Below are 27,081 nucleotides of genomic sequence, written 5' to 3'. Positions count from 1 at the left end.
TGGTTGTAAAAGAGGAGGTGTTTCAGAAATTAACGGCCAAGTCCAGTTCCAGGTACAGACATATAATTTCATCTGAAGTTTGTTAGTTCATTTGTTATTTTGTTTTTTTCCCTGTAGTGAAAACCCAGGTTAATTTATTTTCTGAGAACCTTTCATTCATAGAATTTGCTTTGTTCTTGGAAAGTTCTGTTTGCTGCAATTCTCAAGTTTTCTTCACTTTTGTCAATGTGGACATTGGGTTTTAGGGTGAAGTTCGATTTAAACATTAGGATAAGGTTTAGGCAAAGGTATGGGTTTACTGTAGGGATGGGCTATTGTTAGGGATCAGATAAGAATAAAGTCAGGATTTTAACAGAGATGTCACAATTAAACAGTAATTAGGAAAATGTGTGGTGTTTTCTCCGAGTTCTTTTCTAGTGCAACCAGTGCAACACTGTCTTATTTTTAGCCATTTGTACACCATACACTGCACATAGAGGACCTACTGTAGATTTTTACCAACCAGCTAATAATGCAAACCAGTCATTTATCACAAAGTGCAAATCCAGCAACTAATACTAATACTTTGCAGTTTCATCACAGTTTTAAAGTGAGAGAGCGTACAAGACAATGAAACAAGAGCCTGCAGAGATGAGACAAAAAAAGCCAATGGTTACATTAGAACATATGATTACAAACAAGCAGAGTCATTTGGCCCATCAAGCCTTTACCAATTTATTGATCCAAGGACTGAAAGAAACCAGGGTATCAACTTCAACAACAGGCGTTACGCAAAGAGGGGTCTCCTGTTCTTGATAACAACATTACATATTGATATGTCTAGATAGGATTATTGTGTTTGCTGAATTCTTTTTCTGGTGAATGATACGTTTTATATAATGATTTGGAACTAGCAGCTAATATTTTAAAAGGCATGCGCTCCCAATTACGTTAAACAATTCTCGGTTCCAAGCCTGTATGAAAGTACACGTCTCTTCTGCATGAAGGGTAGCATCACAGTACCATCTCACTATCATCCACTTCTGTCTACAACTCTGAAGTAAGAATTCCAGAATTATTTTTCAGTGTCCTTAATCGATCAATATATTCAACACTAAAAGTTGATTTATAGGTCAATCTTTGATAAAGTCTTTTTCATTACTAGGCCCTTTCAGGTACAGTAAGAATAAATTCACAACATGCTTTGCCTATCCCGGTTGCAGTGTTAATATTGATTCGACACCTCAAACAAATGTCTTTGATTCTGAAAAAGTAGGAAATCTAGTTTGATCGCAGGAACAAACCCAAATCTGTCCTTAGTGTATATTTTCAGAAACGGGGGAAATCAGTGTTTGTTGTCATTGTTCTCTCAAGCTTAAAAATGATAAAGATTTTAATTTTCCTTTGTATGAAAATCACAATGTTGAAAACACACAATTTCAGAAATTCAAAAATGTAAAAACTAACTTTTTCATAGTACCCATTATACAGTATATATATATAATATTATTATTATAATTACTTATAATAATTATAATTACTTACACTTATATAGTGCTTTTCTGGACACTCCACTCAAAGCGCTTTACAGGTAATGGGGACTCCCCTCCACCACCACCAGTGTGCAGCCCCACCTGGATGATGCGACGGCAGCCATAGTGCACCAGAACGCTCCCCACACACCAGCTCTCAGTGGGGAGGAGAGCAGAGTAATGTAGCCAATTCATAGAGGGGGATTATTAGGAGGCCATGATTGGTAAGGGCCATGTCACGTACAGTTCTTTCCGGGCCCTATGCGGACGACACAATCCAGAATAGTGAAGACACAAGGGGAAAAACGGTCATGCAGGAGAAGGGTCTGGAGACGGGGGGCGTGTCCATGCAATGCAGGTGTCCAGGGGAAGTGAATCCAGGCGAACAATCCATGTAGGAAATCCAAACGGGAATCAGAAACAAGGGCTGAAGTCCATAGCCAGGCGATCCATCCGGAGGGGGGGGAACAGGAACCGGGTCGGAACCGGCGAGGGGAACCAGGAACTAGGAACCGAAAGTTAAAAGCATAACGGAGCCAGACGCAGCAGGACCCCCGGGCTCTCACGATACGGAAATCAATGAGGAACCAGGAGTAAGGTCCGCGTCTGGCTTTTAAGGGGGAGCGGGATTAGGGACCAGGTGCAGACAATGGGGCATAACAAGGAAGAGCTAGAGCACCCTTAAGAGGAGGGGTTAGCAATCGTGAAGTTTTTGGCCAAGATGCCGGGGTCACACCGCTACTCTTTTCAAGAAACGCCCTGGGATTTTGAATGATCACAGACAGTCAGGACCTCGGTTTTACATCTCATCCGAAGGACGGCGCCTGTTTACAGTATAATGTTCCAGTCACTTTATACCATATATATGTATGAAGGGTGGCACGCGGCATAGTTGTTAGCCATGCTGTCTTGCAGCAGTGAGGCCCTAAATTCAATTCCAGGCCTGGGGTGCTCTCTGCATGGAGTTTTCATGTCCCCCAGCATTTGTGTGGGTTTCCTCTGGGTGCTCCGGTTTCCTCCAATCGTTCAAAGGCATGCGGGAAGGTTAAATGGCTTCTGGGAAAATCCAGCATGTGAATGTGGGTCCTGCAATGGACTGGCATCCAGGGTGTATCCTGCCTTGTGCCCGTTGCCTGCCAGGAAAGGCTCTGCCTCCTCCAAAACACTGAATTGAATATAGCGGTTAGAAAATGGATGGATATATATATACAGTTATGCACACTCCCTTTATTGTAGAATATTCTTCCATTAAGTTTGAGCAATTATTTTCTAGAATTACACTTACACTTGAGTTAGACAGCAGCAGCGTTTTTTTTTTGTTTCAGAGAATATTCAGAACTCGTGCTTATTTAAATGTGTTCAGTCCTGTAATTTTGCTTTGCTTTGCATCTTGATTCAAGACATGATTCAACAAGGCTGTGTCTGCTTGGCTGCCACCATAATCCTTTAGTAAGACATAAACACACGTGGCTTCATGTTACAAGTAATCCAGCTGCATTTTGTTGGATAAGCGACACCATTTTGTAATCTGTTTAATTTGTCAATTTTCAAGACTTTCATTAAAAGTTGGTGGCTAAATATAATTTCTCAGATAAATGAATACAGCATAACAACTAAACATTAAAGCATCATCTTTGAGAATCCATATATCCAACATAGTCCTAACAGTAAAATAGTGAATGTGCTTGCACTAGACCTGTCACTTATAGGATATATTTCTTGAGACAGTGATGTAGGTCATTTGCCAGTACACATTCCAGTGTAAATCCTGCATATTATTACAATTTCAGTTTGTCTGCTGAGGTAACGCATGAAACAAAGACATAAACGTGTGGAGAGTTTCCTGTAATGCATTTTGGTTTATATCTTAATCAATATCTTAAGCATCTGGAGGTCTGTGTCAAAGGATTCAATAAAAAAAATGTAATTATTTAATGTCAGTACCAAGACAAAACTTAACAGGTTAAGCCAAGAGACAAGAAGCCAGAAAAATTAACAGGTGAAAAGAATTATTACTTACTTGTTATTTCCCTGTTTAGCTTTAAAATGTATGCATAAGTATCTTTGTGATTTTTACTCAGTTTATTATATGGGGTGTCCTTTGGTCTTTATACTACTATGAAAATATACTTAGAAATATTAAACACAAATCCAGGTCGCCTCTTTTAAATTGACAACAATACTGTATTTTACAATGTCTTAACACTTGCAATTACATTTCTGGAGCAGGAGGAGAGGAAGGAGTTAATCCCTAAGGTCCTCACCTCTTCTTTATCTGGGGCACGCCAGTAATCCATAATTAGTGGCATCATCGATGGCTGCATCTTCAATCATCTTCAAAGCTCTGCTATAAATAGGTGTGTCTCCTTTAGAAGAACAGCGTGTCTTCTATGAAAAACGTTTCATGGTGCCAGTTCTCTCATTTTTCTTTCTTTTATGTGTTTGATAATCAGGATGTTGCAGCTTACATTTACAGAACGGGACCAGTAAGAGAGACGGAGCGTCAAGTGATGGACTGCTTAGTCAAACAGGAAAGTATGCTACACCACGGAACCAATGTAATGTGGAATTCAGGTCCAAAAAACTGGTTGCCTGGAGCAGTTCAAGTCCAAAGGGCAGATTGTTTCAGGACTGTTTCTTGGAGTCGCACCTGTCTCCTTGACAGGTGACTTAGCAAAAGGCAACAGGCATAAGAAGTATTTTTAATAGTATGTATTGGGGAGCTTAACCAGTCTCAGGCTTAAGTTCATGGTGTTGTTGTTCTTGGGGGATAAAGCATTTAACAGGTTTTTATGACATGTCCTAGCACTGAAAGGATTGTATTGTGCCATTTCTTTTAGATAAAAGATGTTAGCGTCAATTCAAGAATTTGTCCGTTTAATCTAGATTCAGCAGTGCAGGGGGTTAAGGCTTCATATTTGCGTTTCAAGCCTTTTTCTTATCAGCCAACACTGATTGAACATTCTATGTTTTTGTAGCGTCTAATTTTACTTGAAGTGGCATAAAGAGTGCATTTTATATTACGTGCAGAAGAGCTAAGGTTCAGTTTATGTAAAAAGCCTCTCGTACATGGGAAGATTACATTTTCACACTGAAAACAACACAAAAGAAATCTGGACCTTTTTTTCTCTGTGCAGTCCTTTTAGTGTTTCCATTATGAGACGTGTAACATCAAAACACAGAGTGTCTGATGTGATTCACCTACAACTGTTTGTTAGGACAAACAGGAGTTAGCAGGCCACTGGGCATAACAGTAAGGACTGCTGATGTTGTTACTTTTTTAATCGAAGGACTCAAAACAATGAATCCACTGCTTGACTCTTAAACACTGACATTTTTTATTTATAGATTTTTGCTGAATGACTGAAACCCTTAACAAAGTGTTTGGTAGTCCCTTTATAATGAAGAACAAGAGAATATGTAAGTTCTTTTTCATGTTTTATATTTGTATATATTAATAAAAGGATGATCTCTTCATTGATGCAAAAATTCCAAGTAGCAATATATGGGAGCACAATATTCTTGAAAAGATATTATTTTGTTGGCAATATCAAGTTTTTATTATTGAAAGGATGTGCTAATAACACTGTGCTTAATAAAAGCACAATTTGCTACTGTGCAATTTACACAATATTTTCAAAATACATATTTATCTTAACCAACAAACATATGATAGCTGCAGCAAAATTAAATTACAATAAAAAACTGCCTTTCTCTGTTTTTAACTTAAAAATTGACATATTCAATCCAAATTTACTTTCTGGGCTCTGATAAACGTACAACTGATATAGTTTACAGCTGTTCCACTTTTCAATTCAAAAAGCTTCACATTTCCATCATTAGTTTCAAATTACTAATTTTGAAATCTTTAAAGTTGTGTCTACAATGCAGGTTTTAGTTAATGTTGGCTTTTAAAGACTTAAAAACAGGAATCTATATCAAAATGTATTAATATAAATAAAAGGAAAACACACTCAGAACTATCTTAATATTTGTCACTGACAAAAGTCACTGCATTTTATAGGACTTAATGACATTTGCAAGCTGCCCTGCCTTTTATAATACAAAATACCAGCAGCACCCAGACAAAAAACCAACACAGTGCAATAGTCTGTAATATACAGTGGAGGAGGAAGAGTTGGTGTGGACATAAAATAGAATTCAATTGCTTATACATTTGGCTGAGAAACTGCAATGGTGTCAACCCTATAAATGTGACCAATGTGTGGGTGTCTTTCAACCTGAAAAAGTATCAGTTTTGTGCAGGTTAGATGAGGGAACACTATATTTTATCCAGGAAATGGGGAACCCTCAGTAAAAACTGATGCAGAAAATAAGATCTGTCCGGAGTAGGAAAGCATGGCCCACATTCGGCCTGCTGCTTTCTTGATTTGAAAGTCTGCATCCTGGCAAGACGGAAAAAGTGGAACCATTCATCTGGTTAGTAAATACAATTGTGACAGTAAGGGAGGCGCCAGAGGCAAAATGCAAACTGCAATATGTCATGAACATGAAAATGCCCCGTTAATGGGGTTGACTGGGTGGTGAACTGCAAATGGCCAGGAGTGGTCACAATTCTCAAGATTAAGTGAAACATTCCTGAGAAACACTTCATTTTCAGACCAACCTCAACAATGCGTTTGCGAAGGGCATTTGTTGATGTGTTTGACTTCAACCCACTGAGTCTGAGGGATGACTGCCTAACCATATGGACAAGGAAGTCAGCCCACCCCTGTGATAAATCAAAAGACTCCTAGATTGATACTGGAGCTTTGGGTGGTGGAGGGGATGCTGAGAAATCGTGGTTCAAAGGCCTGTAATGATTTGCAGGAACAGCAGTTTGTCCTTCTCCCAGTGTCTCCCCAGACTTTCAGTATGACTGAAACTTGCATTGTCCAAAACCAAATATCTGGTGAAAAAAGTTTAGTTTAAAAGAATAACTGGGCTGTATAAATTGCTCTTGTGGATTGCATGGGTATTTGAGTTTACAATATCACATAAATGTGAAAGGAAGAAAACAGTCTAATTACAGTAAAGCACCTTCAGTTAATACAGCAAATCACTATTATATCATTGACTTTCAGATATATGAGGAGCATCATTTTACTTTTAAAAAATAGACACAAAGACTGAAAAAGTATTCAGACAGTTCTAAAATAATGCTTAGATATCATAGAAGTGAAAAAAAAAACATACTGGAAATTGTATCCCTTTTCCTGGGACTTATCAGGTTTTTGTGTTAGAGCCGAGAAAAATACAGTATACAAACAATGTAAAAATAGATTTTGAAGGAAAAAGGAAAGAATAGATTTAGAAAGCAGTCCCAAACCTTTTTCAAGACAGTCAATTAAGCTAACAGTTGTCTAGCCATCTTGTAACCACAACGTCCATCTGGTGTTAAATATACCTCTGTTTGCGTTTCCCATAGTGTAGGCGTCCCATTCTCTCGTAATTATGGTGACACTTTGCCTTCTTAAGATGAGTGCTGATTGGTTGAAAAGCTCCTGGGCACCATTTAAATTAAATTGCACCTTTGAGTATTGGAATTTTTGGGGAATTTCAAAATTAATCTCAAATACGACAGAAGGACATTTAGGCTTCCGAATTTTTCTGACTTTCTTTTATCGTCATCTATAGGAAGACTGTTTTCAGGTAAGAGATAAAAAATAAAATATACGTTATAGTATGCTCTTTCAAAAGGCTGGAAAAGTGGGGTAATTTTTCATTGCAGTAGTCATAGAATAATGATTTCTGTGTTTTCCAAAAGACAAAAATGACATTTATTGTTCAATAATGTGTCTGAAAATTTCATGTTTGAATAATAGGAAGGATGCACTTAATATTAAATGCACTCTTAGGCCTCCTTCACAGCACAATGATTATGTACCTTTGTTCCATAATTATTATAGAATTAAAATATGATAAAATCTGTAAAGTTTAAGTCCCTTTAAAGAGGATTTAAAAAGACTCGGACTGGCCAAAGTGGTTCTGTTAATGGCAAAAACATTATTATATAGTAATATAAATAAGAAGCATCTTTTGTTAACAATCTTGCTAGCATGCTTAGATTTGCTCTTTAATAATACATCTGTATATTTCGTTTTCTTATTTAACCTTTTGGTCAGATATGATGCAAACGTTTTTTTCTCTGGTTCCTGAACACCAATGCCTGAATTACAATGTGACTGGACTTTACTGCCCTCTTGTGGTGACAAGAAATGTTGGGTTTTTTTTTGTGCAGTAGTAGCGTTTCACACTTATACAGCTGAAACACTCTTCTTTTCCTATCATCGTGAAATAAACCTTTACCTGTTCCTTTGCAGCTGACGCAGCTCCCTTCTCAAACTTCATTATATATATATATGTTTCTATAGTTTGCTGTCTTTTTAACAAATCTTCTAATTTCTAAAAAAATCTTATAGTTTAACTGTATTTCAACCACTGTAAGACAATTTAATAAATCTGTTTTAAATTTCCTTCCAGAAAGGTCTTGTAAAATGAAGATTGCCCTGTTGTTCATATGTTTCTTGGCAGTAACCCTTGCTTTACCAGTAAGTATATTTTGGAGATAAAAAATATATTGTATTCTTTGACAATATTATGCACTGATAGCAAACTAAATAACTTGAGATATATATTTTAATACTGTAACTTGAAACTGTTTTTAATATTAAAACACATATCGTCCACCAATATAAACTGCATATTTATCTGCTTCTCTATTATTTAGGTACAAAGGAAACGAGTAGCCAGGTCTGACAGCTCACAGGAAAGAGGGGTAAAAACTTATACTTTTTAATTAAAGGAAACAATAATTGTGATTAGAATTACAATGTCAGATACAAATACATTGTTACAGATATATCACAATATGTGCTTATGCAGGGAGTCACCAACAGTTCAAATTGCTATTTTACTGTATTTTATTCTAATTAAAAGGAACCCAAAAAAACATTTGCATATTAAAATTTTCCACTTTATAAATGTACAGTCCTAACCTTTTACTTTTTTGCATGGTGTGTAAAGTACTAATAACTTGTTGATTAAAAGTACTGGTGTAGTTTCTTGAACGTAATAGGATAATAATCTTTTACTGGAATTAAAATGTCCATTCCACTGAGTTTAACTTATGCTCATAAGTGCAACCTGAACTCTTAAAAAAAACCAACACAATAAGTACAGTTTCCCCAAGGATAGAAGTTATTTTCTTCTCTCGCTCTGGTGTCCTGTTCTGCAGAGCGACTCCAGCGAGTCAAGCAATGAAGACCGAGACACCAGTGAGGAGTCTGAAAACGAAGAGGACAATGGAGGAGAGGAAGAGGGGGAGGACGACAATGGGGAAGAGGAAGATGGAGGAGAGGACAATGGAGGAGAGGAAGAGGAGGAGGACGACAATGGGGAAGAGGAAGATGGAGGAGAGGACAATGGGGGAGTGGAAGAGGGGGAGGACGACAACGGGGAAGAGGAAGATCGAGGAGAGGACAATGGAGAAGAGGAGGAGGAGGACGACAACGGGGAAGAGGAGGAAGAAGATGGAGAGGATGACAACGACGAAGAAGAGGAAGATGGGGAAGAAGACTGTGCGGAAACTGACAATGGGGAGGAAGGTGAAGAAGAGCCTGGTGTCTCCGAAAAGAGTGGAGTGAAGGTAAAATTTCTGCTAGTGCCGTCTCCAGTAGGGCCTCTACCTAATGGATGATGGTTTAGCACAATACCTCGCCAGTGACACGGATGGATTAACCATGATTGCTAACATTAAGATACAAATGACCACAATGTGATCTCAGTGGATGTGGATTTATCTGCTCTGCTGCCCGTTTCAGCCTTTATATTGTATTCTGCCATCCACCCATTTCCTCATGCCTTCTTCCAAGTTCAGGGCGGCAGGGGAGCTGGAGCCTATCGTGGCAAGCAGCAGGCGCAAGGCAGGGTACACCCTGGGTGGGAAACTAGTCCATCGCAGGGCAGACACATGGACACAGACATGCACTAGGCCAGTTCTCCCAAAAGCCAGTTAACCTGGAAGAGAGCCACACGAACATGGGGAGAACATAACTCCACACAAACAACACCCCAGGTTAGGATTTTATGTTTCTGTGTGCATTTACAGTACGCGTTACACTCCGCTAAAATGAAAATAATTGGAAATATGCCGATTCAACAAATTATCTTTATTTTTATGATCAAATCTAGGTGTTTTATTAACCACAATTGCTATTATAAAGTTATACCAACATGCATTACATGAAAAGAAAAACACGCTGAATGTTTTGCACATTTGGTCTAACATATGTTTTACTTTTGGGTGTAATTTTCTGTGTTTGTCTGTAAGTACATTAGTTTAATCAGAAAATTGCATTTATCATTATTGGATTACATACATTTTAAAACACTGAATTTTACACAATACGATAAGCATGTGAAGTCTATTACAAGATTTTAAGAGGATAAAACAGTATGCATGGAGAAAATGATTTTAAAACATATTTTATATGTTTACCACACAATAACTGAGCCTTCTGTTGATGTTTCAGCTTATTAACTTTCAGTATACACATCTTCATATTGTGCAAGAGAGTGTCTCTCCACTGAATGGAATTTTTTTTGTGTGGGATTTCATCATATTCAAATTAAAAATAAATTAGTAGTCTTAAATTATCACAATCTATGATAATTTAAAGTCAATTGTCTCCAACCATTTCCTCATGTTAATAGTGACTGTTCCCACCCACACTGGTTATCATGTGGATGTTGACTCCACTGCTGCATAGTGTGCCATTAACCCACATTAATTTTCACTATAGTTTAAGGTCACTATTTTGCTAGCCTTATTGGATTGGTCCTAATACCACACTTTTTTTTACAGGCACTGAAAAGGCAATACGGACATTGAAAGGCCTTTGTTTTATTTACAGATAAAATTATGATGGACATACAGTACACACTTATTCATGAAAAACTGTTACACCTGAAAAGCATGTTACACCTAAAGCATTTTGTTGGGTATTTTTTCTTAGACAGTTTCTTAGACAGCAATTAGTACTTCAACAGTAATTGTGTGAGTACAAAAAAAAAAGTTGCTCAATAATTTACATTTATGGTGTCAGAATGCTTGGACTATATATAAGGTGTTACAAGTTATAGAGTATAATATTTGATGCATGTAACACTACAATGACAGAATCGAACTGCAAACTAGTAGTAACTGAATAACTGAATTCCACAATATGTAGTAAATCTATAGAAATTATAATGATAAAATGTTCAAAATTATGAAAAAAAACAAATTTAGCATGTTCTGAAACTGCAAATCCTACGTCCCAAATGCAGAAGAAAGTAACACCTGAGTATCAGATTTTTAAAAAAGGAAATTCGATATGAAACAGTCTGAGTTTTTGGTTTAATAACTTTACCATCAACAGAAGTTAGTGTCTATCGGGTTATTAACGCTCCATTAAATATGTACTCAGCTACTGCAGGTTATTAAGGATTTGTAAATCCAACCCCTAAGGTGCTGCCACAAAGTGTATTTGCAGAGTGAGGTGGTGATGCTGTGTGTGAGGTCTTCCTAGTTAATATTTATTAAGTCCTGTTTCACAGGCTCCAAAACATACTTGTACAATATATTCTGCTGAATGAAAATTCTGCATTCTTTATACTTCTTCACAGGGTAATGGAGATGAGGATGGCGACAATGGAGATGAAGACAACGGGGAAGATGAAGATGTGATCAGTGGCTGCAATGGCTATGATGAGACTGGAAATGGCATCACCAGAAATGGAGAGGGAGAGGGGGATGGCGAAGGGGCTGAAAACGGCGAAGACGGAGCCGAAGCTGATGGGGACGAAGAAGCAGAGGAGGAGGAGGAGGAGGGAGAGGAGGAGGAGGAGGAGGAGGATGCCGAGGGCGATGAAGACGAAACCTCCGAAACGGTGGACTACGACGGCGCTGAAAACGGTGAAGACGAAGGCGACGGGGACCCCGGCGCTGCAGGAGAGGGAGAGGACAACGAGGAAGGCAATGGGGAAGGAGGAGAAGGCGACGATGAGGAAGAGGGTGAAGAAGAGCAAGAAGAAGAGGGAGAAGAAACTGGCGATAACGGGGATGGAAAGGGCAGTGAAGACTCCGGTAATGCTGGACGTGGAGATTCTGATCATGAAGAAGACAACGAAGAACAGGAGAATGGGGACACAGAGGAAGAGTCTGATAACGGGGGAGAAGAACACACGATGTATACTGAAGAGGGCCCAGGAGATGACAGCAATCACAATGACATTGAAGAAGAGTACGACAGCGAAGACAACAGCGATAGTGAGCAGGAATATTACGAGACGAGGCAGCACGAAAATGCTATTAAAGAGAATTCCGAACAAACTGAGGAATACGGATCTGAAGAACACGGGGATTACAAAAGCCACGAAAATAATGGAGATGACGAATGAATAAAATGAAAAATTAGATTCCAGCAATATTGTTTCGACAGCATTGATATGGGAGGCTGGTGAGAGACGAAACGGAGTTGTGCATCCCTGCATGATTTCCCGGGAAGGAAAAAATATGTACGATTGTGACAGCAAACACAACAGAAATCAAAACACGCTTTGCTTCAGCAAAAAAAAAAAAAACATTTTCAACATTTCTTTGCAAAACTGTTTTCTTCCATAAATACCTCAGCTTCAGGACAGTTATGTCACTTCTGTAACTAAGGACTGAACAAAATCATGAGGTCAGAATCTCGGGTAAAGACTGACAAAACATTGGTATTTTTTTACCATTTGTATAAAATGCATAAATACTGTACATACATAAAACAATCAGTTTTGACTCTACTTGCAATGTAATTTACATGAAGTATATCATTTTCTGTATTGAAAGCCCTATTTAATTAATACAGTTTGTGTTTGTACCAAATTTCCCAATGTGTAATTTGAATAAAGATCCACAGGGTTTTACATGAATAAAGCACTGCTTACTTGCATTGAACAACAGATATTAGCAAACATTTGTGTAACGTGAATACGACCTGTTTGTTGGCTTATGATTCCTTTTTGCAGCACTTTTGCTTCAGGTTACCATAAAGTTATAAAAAACTGAAGGAAACTTCTAAGTATGATAGGTGTATATTCAAAATACAGTGTTAGAATATAACTAATGTAATTTCCAGCATTTCTTTCTATAGCATTATTCTTTTGAAAATAAGAATCACAAATATGCTAATATAAGAAAGGAGACATACATTGTATGTCTGTCATTTCATTCAGTTGCCCCTTCATTCAACCTTTTCACTAACTTAAAATGAACCACTCAATGAATGGAGTGAAATGCACTATTCTTCTTAATGAACCTGTAAAACCGTTAAATGGAGAAAATCTTTGATGAAATCTATATACACAAGAACATTTTGTCGCCCCACCCTGACGAAGCCGAGTTTCCCTTACTGAGTTTCATCTGATCAAGAAAGCTTTTCAATCCACCCACCTCTTTTTTATCCCGCATCTTAGAAACTCGTCACCTGATGCTTTAGCAGCAAGGAAATGAAACATCAGTAAAGGGAGAAAGCTACAGGTCTTTTTGAATGTAATTCAATGTACTTCAGAGAGAGTTATACACTGTAAGCAAATTATATGAGAATTATAGATGTTTATTTTTGTTTCAAATATTTAAAAAAATCTCAGCGTTTGACTACAGGGATGAGAGACCTCTAAAGCAAACTAGGCTGTTACTACACGTAGTGCAGAAGAACCGGTAGGGGGCACTCTTCACTCTAGATAAGAAGGTCTAAGCTACCAGAGATCCTGGGCTAATCAAAACAGTGAGAGTGTCATTCTCAGTGTCCTAGCTAAATGCTACTCAGGACTTGCACAGTCCGAGCTACCTCAGCTTCCCTTTCTTCCCTTTTAATTTAATCAGTAACACAGCATCTCACTTCCCCACTTGATCTGTTAAACCTACTGTAAAGTAGCACAGAACGGAATTAATTGCGCAAGTTTCTACTGCAGATGTGAAGTTTTCCTCTCAATTCCAATTTCAACACCCTCTTGCCCCTTGGAAAAAGGACAGGCTTACCCAGTGTTCCCTCCTGACCTCGTTCATTATACAAAGAGCAGGTAGCAACATTTTGCAGGACTACATAAAAAGATTTTTGAAGCACCGTTTTTTAAAACATCACCCTTTTGCTTTCTAATTTTTGGGGGATTTTTTTAAATATGCAGGCATCTTTAGAAGGTGTGAATCAGCCGATAAATAGCCAATAAAAAACCCAAAATGTTTGTGCAGCTGTGAAAATTTTTAGCGTAGAAAAGTGTATTTAGGTCTGTGATCCTGTTATCCTCCAAATGTACAGTTCACTTACATTATTAGACAGGTTACATATATTTTTATACAGTACATACACCCATTTAGGCATGCCAAAGTGCTTTATTGTGGAAAGAAATAACTGAGAAATTTTACCGGGTATGTGAAGATATATTTCTATTATGATAAATTTGCTCTACGTTTTTGGAATGTAATGATTTTCCAGAATTACACAATTTTCAGAATTGTATATATTAGATGAATCCATGCTGTATAAACTTTGTTCTTAGTGTGTAGCTCCTTATTTTATAAAAATGTTGAAGGAATTATGCTGTTCCCGACTGAACATATATGCAAAGTAGATCCCAGAAACAAGGTACTGTAGCTTATGAAAAAAATAGGAACATTGTGTTCTTTTTGCAGAAAAAAAGTCAATGCAGGTCAGCCTGTTGCTAGGTAAAGTATAGCCATGATTTTTGTGTGAAGAGTCATATGACTTAAAGGAAACTCTTCACTTAATTGTAACTTATAAACCAGTTAGGGAAACAACAGATCGAGGTAATTGTTTTTATTTCAAAAACTGTTTCCTACGCTTAAATGGCATATTTTAAAGATAAAGTTACAGATTATCCTCCAGTACATGGGACTACATTCCCCAATAGTTTAATAATAAATCATTGGGCTATATAAATTATTGATGTTACCCACAAAGTGATTTTGTCTTATCAGGTAATCTCGTATCAATCCAGCCTTCATTTTAACTCGGGAACCAAATGAAACTATAGCAGAGGTTTATGCAACCTTAACAGCAGAACACATACCAGGTGGCACCTACAATCAATTATGAGGAAATGAGTGAGGCCATGACTGTTCAAATAAGACGTGCTGCCAAGTGAACAGCAAATGACTTAGATGACTTTGAAAATTCTAATATATGTTAAGAATATGAGCAACAATAATTTAGCCTAAGTTATACTGAAGTTATAATCTTCAAAACTCACAATCACAGAAATTTAGTGAACAGCCAAAGTTTTGTACTACCTCATACATGGTATTTTTCCAAATTCATTTGATGATAATGTTAGGTCGTCCTGCTCATTCACATCATTTCTTCCTATACACCCAAAAGTCCATGCAAAGATGAGACCATGTTTGATAAAACCTAGACAAGAGCATTGAAAAATATAGTACCAATATTATCTGCACTTACTGAATAATTGCTGTGTAACACACCTCCTGAAGACCTTTTTATACTATTATTTTATCCAAATGGAAAGATAAGCCCAGCGTACATACTGAGATATATTTAAATAACCTTGAAATGCTGAACTCAGCAATGACTTAATAGGTTGCAGCTCCTGTACTAGCCTGTGTTGGATGAAGAGGATAGAAAATAGATGCTAAAGGGTGTTAATGTGATGTGTAGTTATCTTTTAGCACCCTGCCTGTAAAAACATGTAAATTCTTCATTACTGTGTTTCAGCACCTTTTTGCAGGGGCTGGTTTTTGTCAAACCATTATGCTTTTGGAGGGATATTTCTTCCTCACAAGACCTCTCACTGTGAGGGAGGATGAAGACATCACTATTAGAATAACGTAATTCAAAAATGATAAAATTGCATTTGTGAAATTTTATAATGTTCCTTTTTGGACACAGTACCTGCCTTTAGAAGTTGAAAACAAATGTCAATGTAGGAACACCTCTTTCCCCTAGTTCTATTTGCATAACACTATTACTGCAATTGCTGTTACACCTTTTAAACATCTAGTCCATGGCTAAGGCACAAAAAAGTTAAATGTTAAAGTTAAAAAAACATGTTCTATGTAGCATAAATTGCTCTCATGTTTATTTAGAATAGTGCAGGTGACAGCACATTTTGTGCCTATTTTCTGCTGTAAACATTTTAAAACACTGTGATTTCTCTTTGAGATAAAACTAGTGTCCTGCCTAAATCACTATAAATATAAGTAGATTTTTGTCTCAGAATTCAGTCATACGTTAAATAAAGAGGACAACTGTCGTAATGCTTTTCATTTTCTTTGTGTCCACTTATGTGATTATGTGTGGGAGGGGGAGGTATTTTGAGATTTTATAAATGGACATCTTGTATATTAAGTGAACTTTTTTAAGGTTTCAGTTACTGTGTGGGGCAACAACAACAACCATTGACTCGATTCCTTCCAAGAGAGAGGTAAAGTGCTTTTCTTCATTTGAAACTATTGGCAGGTTTTATTCAATGTCTAAACCACATATGGTGTTTTTGAACACTTAACGATATGGTTATTTTTCTTGACGAGTGTTTTGCTAAATACAAAACTAAACATGCATTACAAATACACCTTTTCTGTGCATAACAATATTTATGAAAACGAAGCGTTTTGGCATAGATGGTTAGAGACACAGATATTAAACAGAAACATTCACATTCAGAATTGTAAGTCTAGTGAACTCTTATAGGTCTAGTTGGCTATTTCTGTTTCTCAAGGCAAAGCTATCTGTGCTTTCATTATAGACACAATCGGGACGTTAAGCTGTGATTAAAGTATTCGTTCTTTTGAAGATCTGAAGATGAAGTCAGTGATTCTGCTACTTTGCTTTGTGAGTGTAGCTTTGGCTATGAAGGTAAGTACGGTTATGAAAATCACAGATACATCTCCACTCTCTTAGCATGTAGCATTCTGCTATAATCAACACAATAATGCAATGTGTGTTTTGATCAAAAAGCTAAAAATGTTGTTTCTTTGTTTAGGCATTTCACTATCCCTACAAAAGACAAATTTCATCAGGTTGCATCGATGAACGTGGGGTAAAGTGTTGACATTACTCTTGTTATTCTATGTTACCTAAATCTGCAAAACCTCTAACACTGCTTTTCTAAAGCACTAATTTCTAAACCACTGGTCAAGTCCTGGATTCTTAATTGCTGGCTGATTTCAATTTTTAAAACTAAGGCATACTTCAAAACTTGCTTTTATCTCATACAAGTCTGATTGGGATCTGTAACTGCTAGCAGCCCTGTACAAATTTCTGTGTTTCAGAATTTCTCTCGCTCCGGTGTGTTTTCTCAGATTTAGCTAATCTAACCTGTTCTTCATAACTTCATTACCTATTAACAGCTTTTAAGCATGGACAGAAATAAGGGAACTATTTTTTCCTGAATAAATTGAAGGCACAGTCTATAAAGATCCGCAGGCCAAAGCTGTGCTTTTTTAAAACCAAGGAGTGATTGCAGTTTATTAAATATGTTAGAGCAACAAGGGACATCAACTGATTTGCCACATGCTAATTTGCCTGGAAAATGGGACCAACCTCGTCATAGAATAGATCGTGATATTTTGCACCACACACATCACATCTCTCTGCCTTCCCCAATGTCCACTTTTTAGTCATAACCAACACGATATATGATCAATGTGACCTGGATCATGATGCCAATTCATATGCCTTAAACTGCACATTGTATTGTTTTACATGTATAGGGCTGCCGCAGTCCCCCAATACCAGCATATAACATTTATAAAGGAACACAATCCCATGGGTTAATAAAGATTTGCACATGCACTGATGATTCTGTTTTTTCTCTTCAGATGTATTACAGGACTCACAAGTTACAAAATGGATACTATGTTTTCAAGTATTTCCACGTCTACCCCCCAGGACATCCGCGATATGTGAGGGTAATTTTTCTCTTGTGTGTATGTTTGTCTCTGTCGCCCAATTGTGGCCAGTAAGCCACTTGTCTTGCACGATAAAAAAAAAAAACATACAACCATCTTCAGTGGAGCAATGAGCAAAATACCTAAGAATCCTGTAATGACAGCATGTAATATTGATATCATTAGAAGGAATTCAATTGTTTTCATTCCAGTTTGTTGCTATTTTATTTGAGAAGGCAATTAAAGCATATATGTTTATATATTCACACAAGGGCAGCACAGTGGACTCTGTGCTGTGGACTCTGGACTACTGTCTAAAGATTTGTGGGTTCAAGTCGCCCCCTGTTGACTCCAGCGCTTTTCACCCGATCGCTCCAGTGCACCCGGATGCATGAGTGGGGTCCCCCTACTGTTGGGGCTCAGCCCAGCCATGCCCAATCATACCACCCGGGGGAAGAGTTACTCTCCTTCGTCCTCACACCGTGAAAAACGGGCAGAACAGCTGACTGCATGGACTGACCTTGCCTTAAACATTTACACAGGGGCGCCGTTACATGGGTGATGAAGACGAGCGAGAGCCCGAAAGCGAAGAGGATGGGAATTCTAACGGGGATGCTGACATCGCTGAGAAGGCTGAAGTGGGTCAAGGCGGCAAGCAGCCAAATGAGGTTCTGAGCGATGCCAAAAACTAAAAACAAAAGGGGCAAAATGATCAAAGCTACCTTTCAATAGACGCTAAAGCTGCGGCATTGCGATAGTGCATGACGATTAAAGTGATAGATTTAAAAAAAACTAAACAATCAAAACCTTCCAGGTAACAATTGCCTAGCAGCTACTTTCTGTAAGTTATGGACTGATGAGGAAAATACATAAGGTTTTCTTTTTCTTGTTTAACTGTAAAAAAGAAAAAATAAAGTGTAAAGTGAGATGTGAACATTAGACTCATGTTCTGTTTGGACAAGTTGAAAACTTCAGGTGGAAAATAATACATCCTCTCGTTACGGCGTCAATTGATTCAGTGTAAAATGGGACTTCCATTTATGCGACCTTTGCAGAATGTTCAAAAAAATAAAACATTCCTTCTTATTCAACAAAGAATGTGTTTGTGATTTATCGCTGCTGTTCTTTCAGAAGCAATAAACCGAAATATTTCTTGAAGCATTCAAGGTGATGCAAAGTTACACACCATATTTTGGATATCGCTGCAGATACACTTCAGGAGAGATGGGGTTTGCCTGAAATTGCCAAACATGCCTTAGAAATGTTTTAGATCAACACCAGCCACAGTAGATGGAGAGCCACAGTTCTTAACTTGTCATTCCAGATCAGCTCTGAATAAAACAGTTGCTTACTAGGGTAAATGCTGCAGGTTTCCCAGATCTCTGTTAATAAAGCATATTTAAGGTTTCATATACAAGACCTGCAGGGCTACGACTATCCAGGAGCTATGGTGGTTACCTGTGTTCTAGATTGTAAGTAAGGGACTCAATTCAATTCATTGCTACTGTAAGTCCTAGCATGTTTACTTTATTTTCTGTATAAGTACAGTCTGTAAAACAATACATACAAGAGCCTCAGAATTGGGGCTAGATGTAAGAGGATGCAAGTTAAAATAATATGGAGCACAAGAAGAGGACGAACAAGATATACATTTTCAAACTGATCTAAATATTGAGTAGAAATTAGTTACAATGTTCTTGACTTACCAAGTTGTTTTATCCTGTGTTGGAATTGTTGGAATGTCCAGGATGCTTATCTTACCAGATCAGCTGAGTGCTCTGGTGTCTCTCTGGAGGTGTGGGTTTAAAACCCACTCCTGACAGATAGGTTTAAAAGCATAAGATTTAAACACAGAAATGTTAAGATTAAATCGTACAATATACTAATCAAAACATTATTTAGAATATTGTAGACAATATTGGTCATCATATAAAATACTGCTGCTCTGGAACATAGAGAGGTGCTGTCTAGGACAGTGAATCTGCCTGCTCCTGAACAGAGAAGACTGGAATGAGATCTGAGGCAAAAAAAAAACAAACAAATTAAAACATCTAAATTCCCAAAAGCCTTTGACAAAGTCACCCTTGTGAACTTTTTTTTAAATATTTTTTTCTACTTTTCAGTGTGGAATTACCCTTCCTGACCAGAACATTTTCCCACTGACATGGTCAAGATGCCTCTATATCACTTTACACCTTGGTTTCCTTTGATATCAAAGCACTTGGCCCCCTCTTCCTTCAAACCATCCCAGTCATTTTGTTCACAAAACAAAGTTTGCATTGCTTTTGATAAACATTTCTCTCCTTTTTTCTCTGAGGGCAGAACCCATCTGCGGGATATAGCTCCACTTGAAATAGTTATATAACTAATCCCCCACTTCAAGTTGCCCAGCTCTATTTCAAAGCAGTTCAGTATGTTTTGCGTGTTCCTTTTTTAATCAGCAGTGACTGAAGACCTGGGAAAGCTGTTAAGGCTCCAGTCAAGGCAATATCCATCTTAACAGGGTCTATGAATGCCTGGCTGTTATGACAATCTTGAGACAGAAACCCTTCAGCACTGGAGGTTAAGACTTCTCATATACCTCCTAATTGAAATATCACATTCTTAATTTAAAATATTAAGGTCAATTAAGAGTCCTATCTTAATCAAAATAAAATAACTGAACTAATCTCATGGTCAACTTGAACTCTGCTTTCAACTCTTCATTTTGTTGGGAGTCCTTTTATTACATTTTAGAAGTCTGTACTTTTTGAGTACATAAAACCTTTGGAAGTTAACAACTGAGTGACTCGTTCAATCAATAAAGGGTTATACCCTCATAACGTTTTAGATACACTAATAAATCTGAAAAATTAAATCTGACATTCTTAATATAGAGTATGTCTTTCTAAGTGGAAAACATGTTAAGTTATTTAAAAACACAAGTGGACAAAAACAGTATAGTTATGAAAGGACTAGAAAAGTAGATTAAATTGACATAGTATCCCAAAATAGTTTTTATTGCGTCACTTTGCTCCAGCTCATGTCAGTTAAGGCAAAACAAACTGGACCTCAGAGCTTTTATACGTTTTTCAAGCGTTTTGAAAGAAAAAATCATACTCGAAAACTATATCTCCCTGAGGTGAAAGATCTTTCTAAATAAAGTTATAAATCATGCCTAACAAGTTATGAACTTCTCTAGAAAGCTCAATACAGGTAGAAATTCAAACAGTCCTTAAGAAGGGATGCATGTGTTGGTAGAATGAATGCAGAAGAAATATTTAAAGATATTTAACACACTGACATCTAAGAAAAAAGGTCAGCTTCTGTATAACTGTTTTATGTTCACTTTCTTAACTACATATTATTTTTCCAGTATGCCATGTGATTATTATATAAAGATCATTAAATATTTAAAAAGCACAGCTATTTGTGTTATTTTTTCCTGGAAAAATAAAAATTGAAACCATTATGGTATTAATTAAGTTTTAAATATAAACACCATAGAAAGAAAATTGGTAGAAAGCAGCCAATAACAAGTCATAAAAATATGTTCCTTGAAAAACATTTTGATATAAATAGTTTTTAATGTCAGCAAGGAATGCTATATCAGGAAACATTCCATTTTTTAGCTCATTTTGAAACAAAAGTTGGTCAGTCACTTGATTCCCTTACAGAAACAAACAACAACTCTGCTGCCCACCCAGAAAATTACACGTGGGAGTTAAATTACATGACTGACATTATAGCAATTCTGAGATCGAATATTTCTTGGATCTCTTATAAAAGAGCTCCTGTGCTGGCTGGGTCAGAATATCTGAGCTGAATTCTCAAAGGGTTGCCAATACATTCTCTCTGCAAGGCTACAGAAAGGTAATGTCATATTGTTATAATATTATATTTGATATCAACTTTGATTACAAGGCATACAGTATGGTCTACTTACTGTAAATAGAACACAAATAAAGGGTTTCGGTAATGCTGATAAGATCTTAATATGCCTTGTGCTCGAGCCTTTAATCTTTGCTTTTGCAAAAACTGATTAAAATGAATAAACTAAACACTTGGTGATTAATATCTGTTTTGTCAATCTAGAGATAGTTTTATTCAAAAGTATTAAATGACAATTACATTATTAGTATATTTCCTTTCTATTGAATAAAATAAATTGAATACATATTATTTGTTGAGTGGTGTAGTCTTAAGCCAATTTCAGTAAACTCTTTTGATTTTGTTTTTGTATGCTTAATGTTGGCATTCATTCATGAATTTACTAAAAAGTTTTTTTTTCCAACCCATTATAACAATAATCTATTTCCTAGGCAAACATCATGAAGTCTTTACTGATCTGCTTTTTCCTTGTGAGTGCAGCTTCTGCCATGATAGTAAGTCTGATGTTTTCTTTAAGACACAATTTATAGAAATTATTTTCAGCGACATGCAATACTTATTTCATCATAATCAAAACCTACACAATCACAAAATTCATGACTTTAAGAACAATCAATTTAAATACGCAATATTACTTATGCATTTTACAAAAACAAAAAACAAAAACAAATACAAAAACAATTAAATTTTTAATACTCAGAATTTCTCTCTTCAGCTTTATGTTAGAACTAAAACATGGGTATTTGTATTTTAAAATACACAACAGTTATCTTTCTGGATGCTGTCATATTTCCTAAAAAAAGACACTCAGCATAGCATGTTTTAAACCACACATTAAGAGAAGTACGACATTATCACATTTCTGATAACGCAGGGACCGCAAAAGACTGAAGAAGAATAAAACATTTCCAAAGCTTTTTCTATGTGTTAAAGAATCTATTTACTTCTAGTATGAATACTTCTAAAAATCACCTAAATGTTTTTGCTATTGCTGTTAAGGGAAAAAGTAATGTGTTAAGCCATGGTCTCTAAGACATTTAAGAAGGAATATGTTAAATTACTACAGTATATATTCAAAGCTTTCCCATCAAAGAAACAAATACTCTGTGTTTTGTTAAAATAATGATAAAATACAAGATATGACCTCATAACATTTAATTTAGGTTTGAAAAAGCTATCATTCTTTCTATAGCTTAAGATAAAATTTTATAGCTTTAAGAAAAAACATATTAGGTAAATAAATGTTTTCCTATTAAATGGTTTTATCTGTATTTAGGGGTATTTGGGAAATAAAATTGTCTTATGGAAAATGATCTTTTTTTACTTATGTCAACTGTATCTATTATTCAGTTCAAAAGAAACCATAGCTCTGCTTCTTTCACTGAACTATCTACAAGCATCTGTATTACACGTTGACATAAGAGTGAAAACATTTGCAAACCAAAAGTGAAATCCAGATGATCGAAATCCTACTGAACTGTTATAGTAGAAGTTTGAAAGGATATTGCAGATGTCGTAAAGAAAATGTTTTATCACAGGGGATGTACATAAATTAATACATTGAATAGACCATAACGTTTGTGACAAATGTTTTCTTTTCAGTACTTGATATTACCTATTTGTTTCGTATTAGTCAATAACCAACTTAAGTCATGCCTACTACAGGATGAAGGTTTCCTATAAGAGAGAAGCTTGGAAGGCCAAACCTGTTTAAATGTAAAAAAATGTTTCTCTCTAAATGTATTCCATTTGTTTCCTGTTTCTTTTTAAATTTCATTAGATGTTCCGCCACCCCTTCCGCCGACCTGGGTCAAGATGCTTTGATGAACAAGGGGTAAAAAAAAGTTCTTGATATTTAATTGTGCTTACTGGGCTCAAGCCAATTTCACAATACCACTGTAAAAAAAAACCCTGTCTGCGAATTTGCATGTGCAAAGGTGATGTCTGAATGCACAAACACTGTACACAGGTTCACTGGTTTAGCCACATTAGAAAGATACATCGCTGCAGTCATCACTGTATCACTGGAATTCCAGCAGTGTAAACAGACAGCAATTGTGACTGACACTGACCAACTCAGCAATAACCTAGGACAGACTGCGATTGCTCCTACACTGCAACAGGTGTAGCTCATAACCTGCTTAGATGTCATAAAAGATTGGGTTTCATTAATCAGATGATTCTGAGCACAGGCACCCTCTCAGTAGATTTGAGTCATTCTTTGGTCAGGGCTAGGCATCGGTATCGGTGATAATGTTTTCAATAATATTACTAAGTAAAAACAACGTAGTTCTAGGCTTGACACCAGCTCCACATCAGACAATTTACATCTAAAAGAATTAAGACTGATTTGAAAGAGATGTATTAAATTGCTTCGGTGGGATGCTTATTTGAAGAAGGACTGAGTGTAATTATTCTTTTTTACCACTTAAATATATGGTATTGTGAAGATATTATAATATCTTACGTTTCCACTTCAATATCAAGGACTTGTAATAGAAATTGTAAGTTAATACATTTCTATACTTTAAAAATTGGTTATCTATGAGGAAAAGACAGGAAAGAGATCTGCAACTTATAAAACAATGTCACTTTTCTATCATTTTGTTATTTTTATCAATCAGTCCCTTTTCATTTTTACTGTTCTTCAGATGTTCTACAGAGGCCGGATCTACCAAGACGGGCACTATGTTTACAAATATCTCTACGTGTTTCCTCCAGGACAACATCCAAAATACCACGTATGTTACTTTTTAAATATTGCATTTGCTATAATTGACGGATGTATTTGGTCGTTCTAATTAGTGATACATTTCAATGTAAAGTATTTGGGCAATTCAGACCAAACCAGTGGAAAAATACGCTACTATACAGGTAAACCAAAAATGTTAAAGGTTAAAGACAAATGTTAACTTATGTGAAAAACAGAAGCCTCAACATTTTTAAAACGGCATTATACACTATTTAACAAATCTTTCCTGTATTTTACTAGACTTAACGTGGTTTTTACGACGTAACTCATATGATAACCAGTAAATAAATTCTGGTATATAAGAAGCACACTTCACCTGCATAAATGACACTTTTATCAGCTGTTTTTGGGTATCTGATTTTTATTATTTGATATCTACACAGGGATTAAACCGTTACCATCCTGTTGTGTTAGCGGACAAAGAAATGGCGGAGGAAAACGAAGAAATTGTGACTCAACAACAGGAAGGTCAAGAAAATGCTTCCTGAACACAGAAGTGTAAATAAAAACGTAAAAGAGATAGGTATCAAGATTAAGAATTGGATGTTAAGACCTGTGCTGTAGTGAAAAGGGATTGTAGCAATGTAAGCAAATATAAAAAGGAAAAAAATAAAACCATCTGTAGAGGAATGCAAGGCAATACAATCTGTGATGTCTCTGCATTGTTTAAATAAAAGTATTTAATTATTTTTCGTATTAACTCTAGTTTCATTTTTATACTCGAATTATACACCCCGTTTATAACACATAACTCATAAATATACTCAAGGCAACGATAACCAATCAAACACGTGTCACTGCGAACAATTGCCCAATCACAGCCTCTGTTCTTATTCTTGTTAATTTCGTCCAATCGGAGCCCGCGATGCTGCCAAGTGGAAGGCTGTGGCTTTAGCCAATCACGTGTCGGTCAGCTTTTTGCCTCCGCTGTTCAAAATAGCAGGAAGAGTTACTTTTGTTTCCTCCTACAGTTTTCCTACATATATATTTTTATTTGGATGGCATTTCCAATTAATGACACCCCCACCCCGTTCTCCGCAGTTTTTTATTCAAAATTAAAAACATTCACCTATGAAAAACAAACATAAAACCAACAGTTAACACGCACTTCTTAACAAACGTCTAAGTTCCGCTGCATCTGTTTCTGATACATTCCTCAAACTTCGCAAGAAAAATACAGAATGTCTTCTTGAGCATACCACTAAAACATCGTTAACACCATGCAATACAAGAACCCGAGGTAAGCGTTTTAGTGCTGCCTCCGATGTGAGTAATATTAAAACTGAAAACACAACGCATGCAGAAAATGTCTGCAACTCAAAATGCTTAGCCAGCATTAACAAAAACACACAACGCTTGGTAAAAATGCTCTGAAGCTGCAAATCTTTGTTTATTCCGGGCAGTGCATTCCGAAAAAGTGACTCTATAAGAAACGAGAAATGCTGAACTCTAACCACGTTGTTGCCAATACTAAATAAGTAGTACTTGTACTTACCATGTGCATAAACTTGTACAGGGACTAGAGTACACTGGACATCTTTCCGCCGAATAAAATCCAGGATTTGAATATGTTTTTAATAACAGCATATTCAATACGATGCATGCCTTAAAAGTTAGTTATTCATATAAGAAAGAACAATACTATGACAAAATGCGGTCTTTCAATTTTAAACGCTGAAATGATTACTTGCTCAAGATGTGAGAGATCATCCTTAAATTTTGGAAAACTCTTGCTCGTCCGTAATTTCACAACAATAGCTGAATCGACGCCCTAAGCGGTAAAACCGGCCCTTCTTTCGCGTAAAGCAGAGAATGGGAACGAGGGAACACGGTATGATATCACGTCCGATTTACAAGGTCTTACAATTAAATCGTAGGAATAAAAACAAAAGGAATGCGCCCAACGTGGGGCTCGAACCCACGACCCTGAGATTAAGAGTCTCATGCTCTACCGACTGAGCTAGCCGGGCACCTGCTTCACTTTCCCCTGCGCTTTTCCTCAATCGCGCTCCCACTCTTGCCTCCTGCGTTGTCTACATCAAACAGGAAATTACGCAAAACAGCTACTGTTCCACAAAAGGACAGCTGTTTTACACTGACGTCACTCCTTCGGAGGGAATCCAGACTGTGTAAAGCACACTCTGAATGGTTCCGAGTGGTTCTGAATGGTTACACTCAGTTTAGTGTCTTACTGGGGCTTTCAGGAGGAGCAACTTCACAGCCCGTCAGGATGGCCGAGTGGTCTAAGGCGCCAGACTCAAGGACTCGTGTCTTTCCAATCCGCTTGGGTGTTCTGGTCTCCAGATGGAGGCGTGGGTTCAAATCCCACTCCTGACAGACGTGCTTTTTTGCCTGTCTGAAGCTGCCAATGGCTATAGGAGGAGAATGGACAAACCGCTCGAAAGCAACAACTCGAAAGGCACTTTGTGAACACTGGAGGTTGATTAGCAGAGAGACAAAGTTAGACAGCTTTCGCTTTCTGCATTCAGAACTCTTTGGGCTCCCTGTAATCAAGGACAGATCTACGCTAAAATGTGCATTTAGATGTCAAAGACCGAAATATAAACGCGGCAGAAGAAACCTGCAGCACAACGCAATATTCGCCCCATCGATTTGCAACGCACCCCTCAAACCTTGCAACCCAATACTAAAAAGGTCGTCATGTGCAACAATTATTCCACTGCGAATATGTTTTATTAGGCAAGCCTGAATAAAATAAAAGCCCGAATAAAATCTTACCGAAAAAATCTGCAATCTGCAAATCTGCAGAGGGTAGCAGCATGAATTCAACAACGGGCACTCGGTAAAAACCTTCTGAAGCCGCAAATCCTTTTGATGCCGGGCGGTGCATTCAGACACTGCTACTCTGCATAAGACATGAGAAATGCCAAACGCCAAACACATTGTTGCCATCAATACTGCTCCTTGTGCCTTCGCTTTAAACTGTATTCAGCGGGCACGTAGAGTTTTAAAAGGGCAGGACTATCTTGCACTGT

The 27,081-nt window shown here is 37.0% G+C and overlaps 3 protein-coding genes and 2 non-coding genes across 8 annotated transcripts; 4 read left to right on the top strand and 1 right to left on the bottom strand.

The window, feature by feature from the left end:
- Positions 1–4,839: 4,839 nt before the first annotated feature.
- Positions 4,840–12,500, top strand: LOC148677577 (uncharacterized). 2 transcript variants are annotated; one of them, XM_088648116.1, is made up of 5 exons: positions 4,840–4,931; positions 7,995–8,062; positions 8,242–8,289; positions 8,749–9,159; positions 11,181–12,500. In XM_088648116.1, exons 2-5 carry the CDS (start codon positions 8,009–8,011, stop codon positions 11,952–11,954), a joined length of 1,287 nt encoding a protein of 428 aa, XP_088504242.1. In that variant the 5' UTR covers positions 4,840–4,931; positions 7,995–8,008; the 3' UTR covers positions 11,955–12,500. The 2 variants fall into 2 exon arrangements, with proteins under 2 accessions (XP_088504242.1, XP_088504163.1); XM_088648037.1 differs by lacking the exon at positions 4,840–4,931 and adding an exon at positions 7,050–7,163.
- Positions 12,501–15,902: 3,402 nt separating this feature from the next.
- LOC148677576 (uncharacterized) lies at positions 15,903–18,561 on the top strand. 3 transcript variants are annotated; one of them, XM_088648258.1, is made up of 5 exons: positions 15,903–15,998; positions 16,320–16,429; positions 16,557–16,613; positions 17,395–17,484; positions 18,006–18,561. In XM_088648258.1, exons 2-5 carry the CDS (start codon positions 16,376–16,378, stop codon positions 18,153–18,155), a joined length of 351 nt encoding a protein of 116 aa, XP_088504384.1. In that variant the 5' UTR covers positions 15,903–15,998; positions 16,320–16,375; the 3' UTR covers positions 18,156–18,561. The 3 variants fall into 3 exon arrangements, with proteins under 3 accessions (XP_088504384.1, XP_088504551.1, XP_088504465.1); XM_088648425.1 differs by having other exon boundaries at positions 15,904–15,998; positions 17,395–17,478; XM_088648339.1 differs by having other exon boundaries at positions 15,926–15,998; positions 16,368–16,429.
- A 2,599-nt stretch (positions 18,562–21,160) lies between these two features.
- On the top strand, positions 21,161–24,774 carry LOC148677575 (uncharacterized). Its single transcript, XM_088647903.1, has 5 exons — positions 21,161–21,315; positions 21,765–21,827; positions 23,114–23,167; positions 23,985–24,074; positions 24,469–24,774. Exons 2-5 carry the CDS (start codon positions 21,774–21,776, stop codon positions 24,571–24,573), a joined length of 303 nt encoding a protein of 100 aa, XP_088504029.1. The 5' UTR covers positions 21,161–21,315; positions 21,765–21,773; the 3' UTR covers positions 24,574–24,774.
- Positions 24,775–25,982: 1,208 nt separating this feature from the next.
- On the bottom strand, positions 25,983–26,055 carry trnak-cuu (transfer RNA lysine (anticodon CUU)). Its single transcript has one exon. It is a non-coding gene; the product is annotated as a tRNA-Lys (tRNA).
- Positions 26,056–26,309: 254 nt separating this feature from the next.
- trnal-caa (transfer RNA leucine (anticodon CAA)) lies at positions 26,310–26,422 on the top strand. The gene is made up of 2 exons: positions 26,310–26,347; positions 26,377–26,422. It is a non-coding gene; the product is annotated as a tRNA-Leu (tRNA).
- Positions 26,423–27,081: the final 659 nt, after the last annotated feature.

Source organism: Lepisosteus platostomus, chromosome 1, assembly GCF_059453375.1.
Source record: "Lepisosteus platostomus isolate fLepPlt1 chromosome 1, fLepPlt1.hap1, whole genome shotgun sequence".
Taxonomy (NCBI): domain Eukaryota; kingdom Metazoa; phylum Chordata; class Actinopteri; order Semionotiformes; family Lepisosteidae; genus Lepisosteus; species Lepisosteus platostomus.
The sequence above is the reverse complement of the archived record's forward strand: the minus strand, read 5'-3'. Positions and strand labels throughout refer to the sequence as shown.

Bases quoted from the DNA above. Each gene is read 5' to 3' on its own strand.
- LOC148677577 (XM_088648116.1), top strand. From the start codon at position 8,009: ATGAAGATTGCCCTGTTGTTCATATGTTTCTTGGCAGTAACCCTTGCT. The intron at 8,063-8,241 runs GTAAGTATATTT...TCTATTATTTAG, and splicing joins CAGTAACCCTTGCTTTACCA to GTACAAAGGAAACGAGTAGC. The intron at 8,290-8,748 runs GTAAAAACTTAT...CCTGTTCTGCAG, and splicing joins ACAGCTCACAGGAAAGAGGG to AGCGACTCCAGCGAGTCAAG.
- LOC148677576 (XM_088648258.1), top strand. From the start codon at position 16,376: ATGAAGTCAGTGATTCTGCTACTTTGCTTTGTGAGTGTAGCTTTGGCT. The intron at 16,614-17,394 runs GTAAAGTGTTGA...TTTTCTCTTCAG, and splicing joins GTTGCATCGATGAACGTGGG to ATGTATTACAGGACTCACAA. The intron at 17,485-18,005 runs GTAATTTTTCTC...ACATTTACACAG, and splicing joins GACATCCGCGATATGTGAGG to GGGCGCCGTTACATGGGTGA.
- LOC148677575 (XM_088647903.1), top strand. From the start codon at position 21,774: ATGAAGTCTTTACTGATCTGCTTTTTCCTTGTGAGTGCAGCTTCTGCC. The intron at 21,828-23,113 runs GTAAGTCTGATG...AAATTTCATTAG, and splicing joins GTGCAGCTTCTGCCATGATA to ATGTTCCGCCACCCCTTCCG. The intron at 24,075-24,468 runs GTATGTTACTTT...ATATCTACACAG, and splicing joins GACAACATCCAAAATACCAC to GGATTAAACCGTTACCATCC.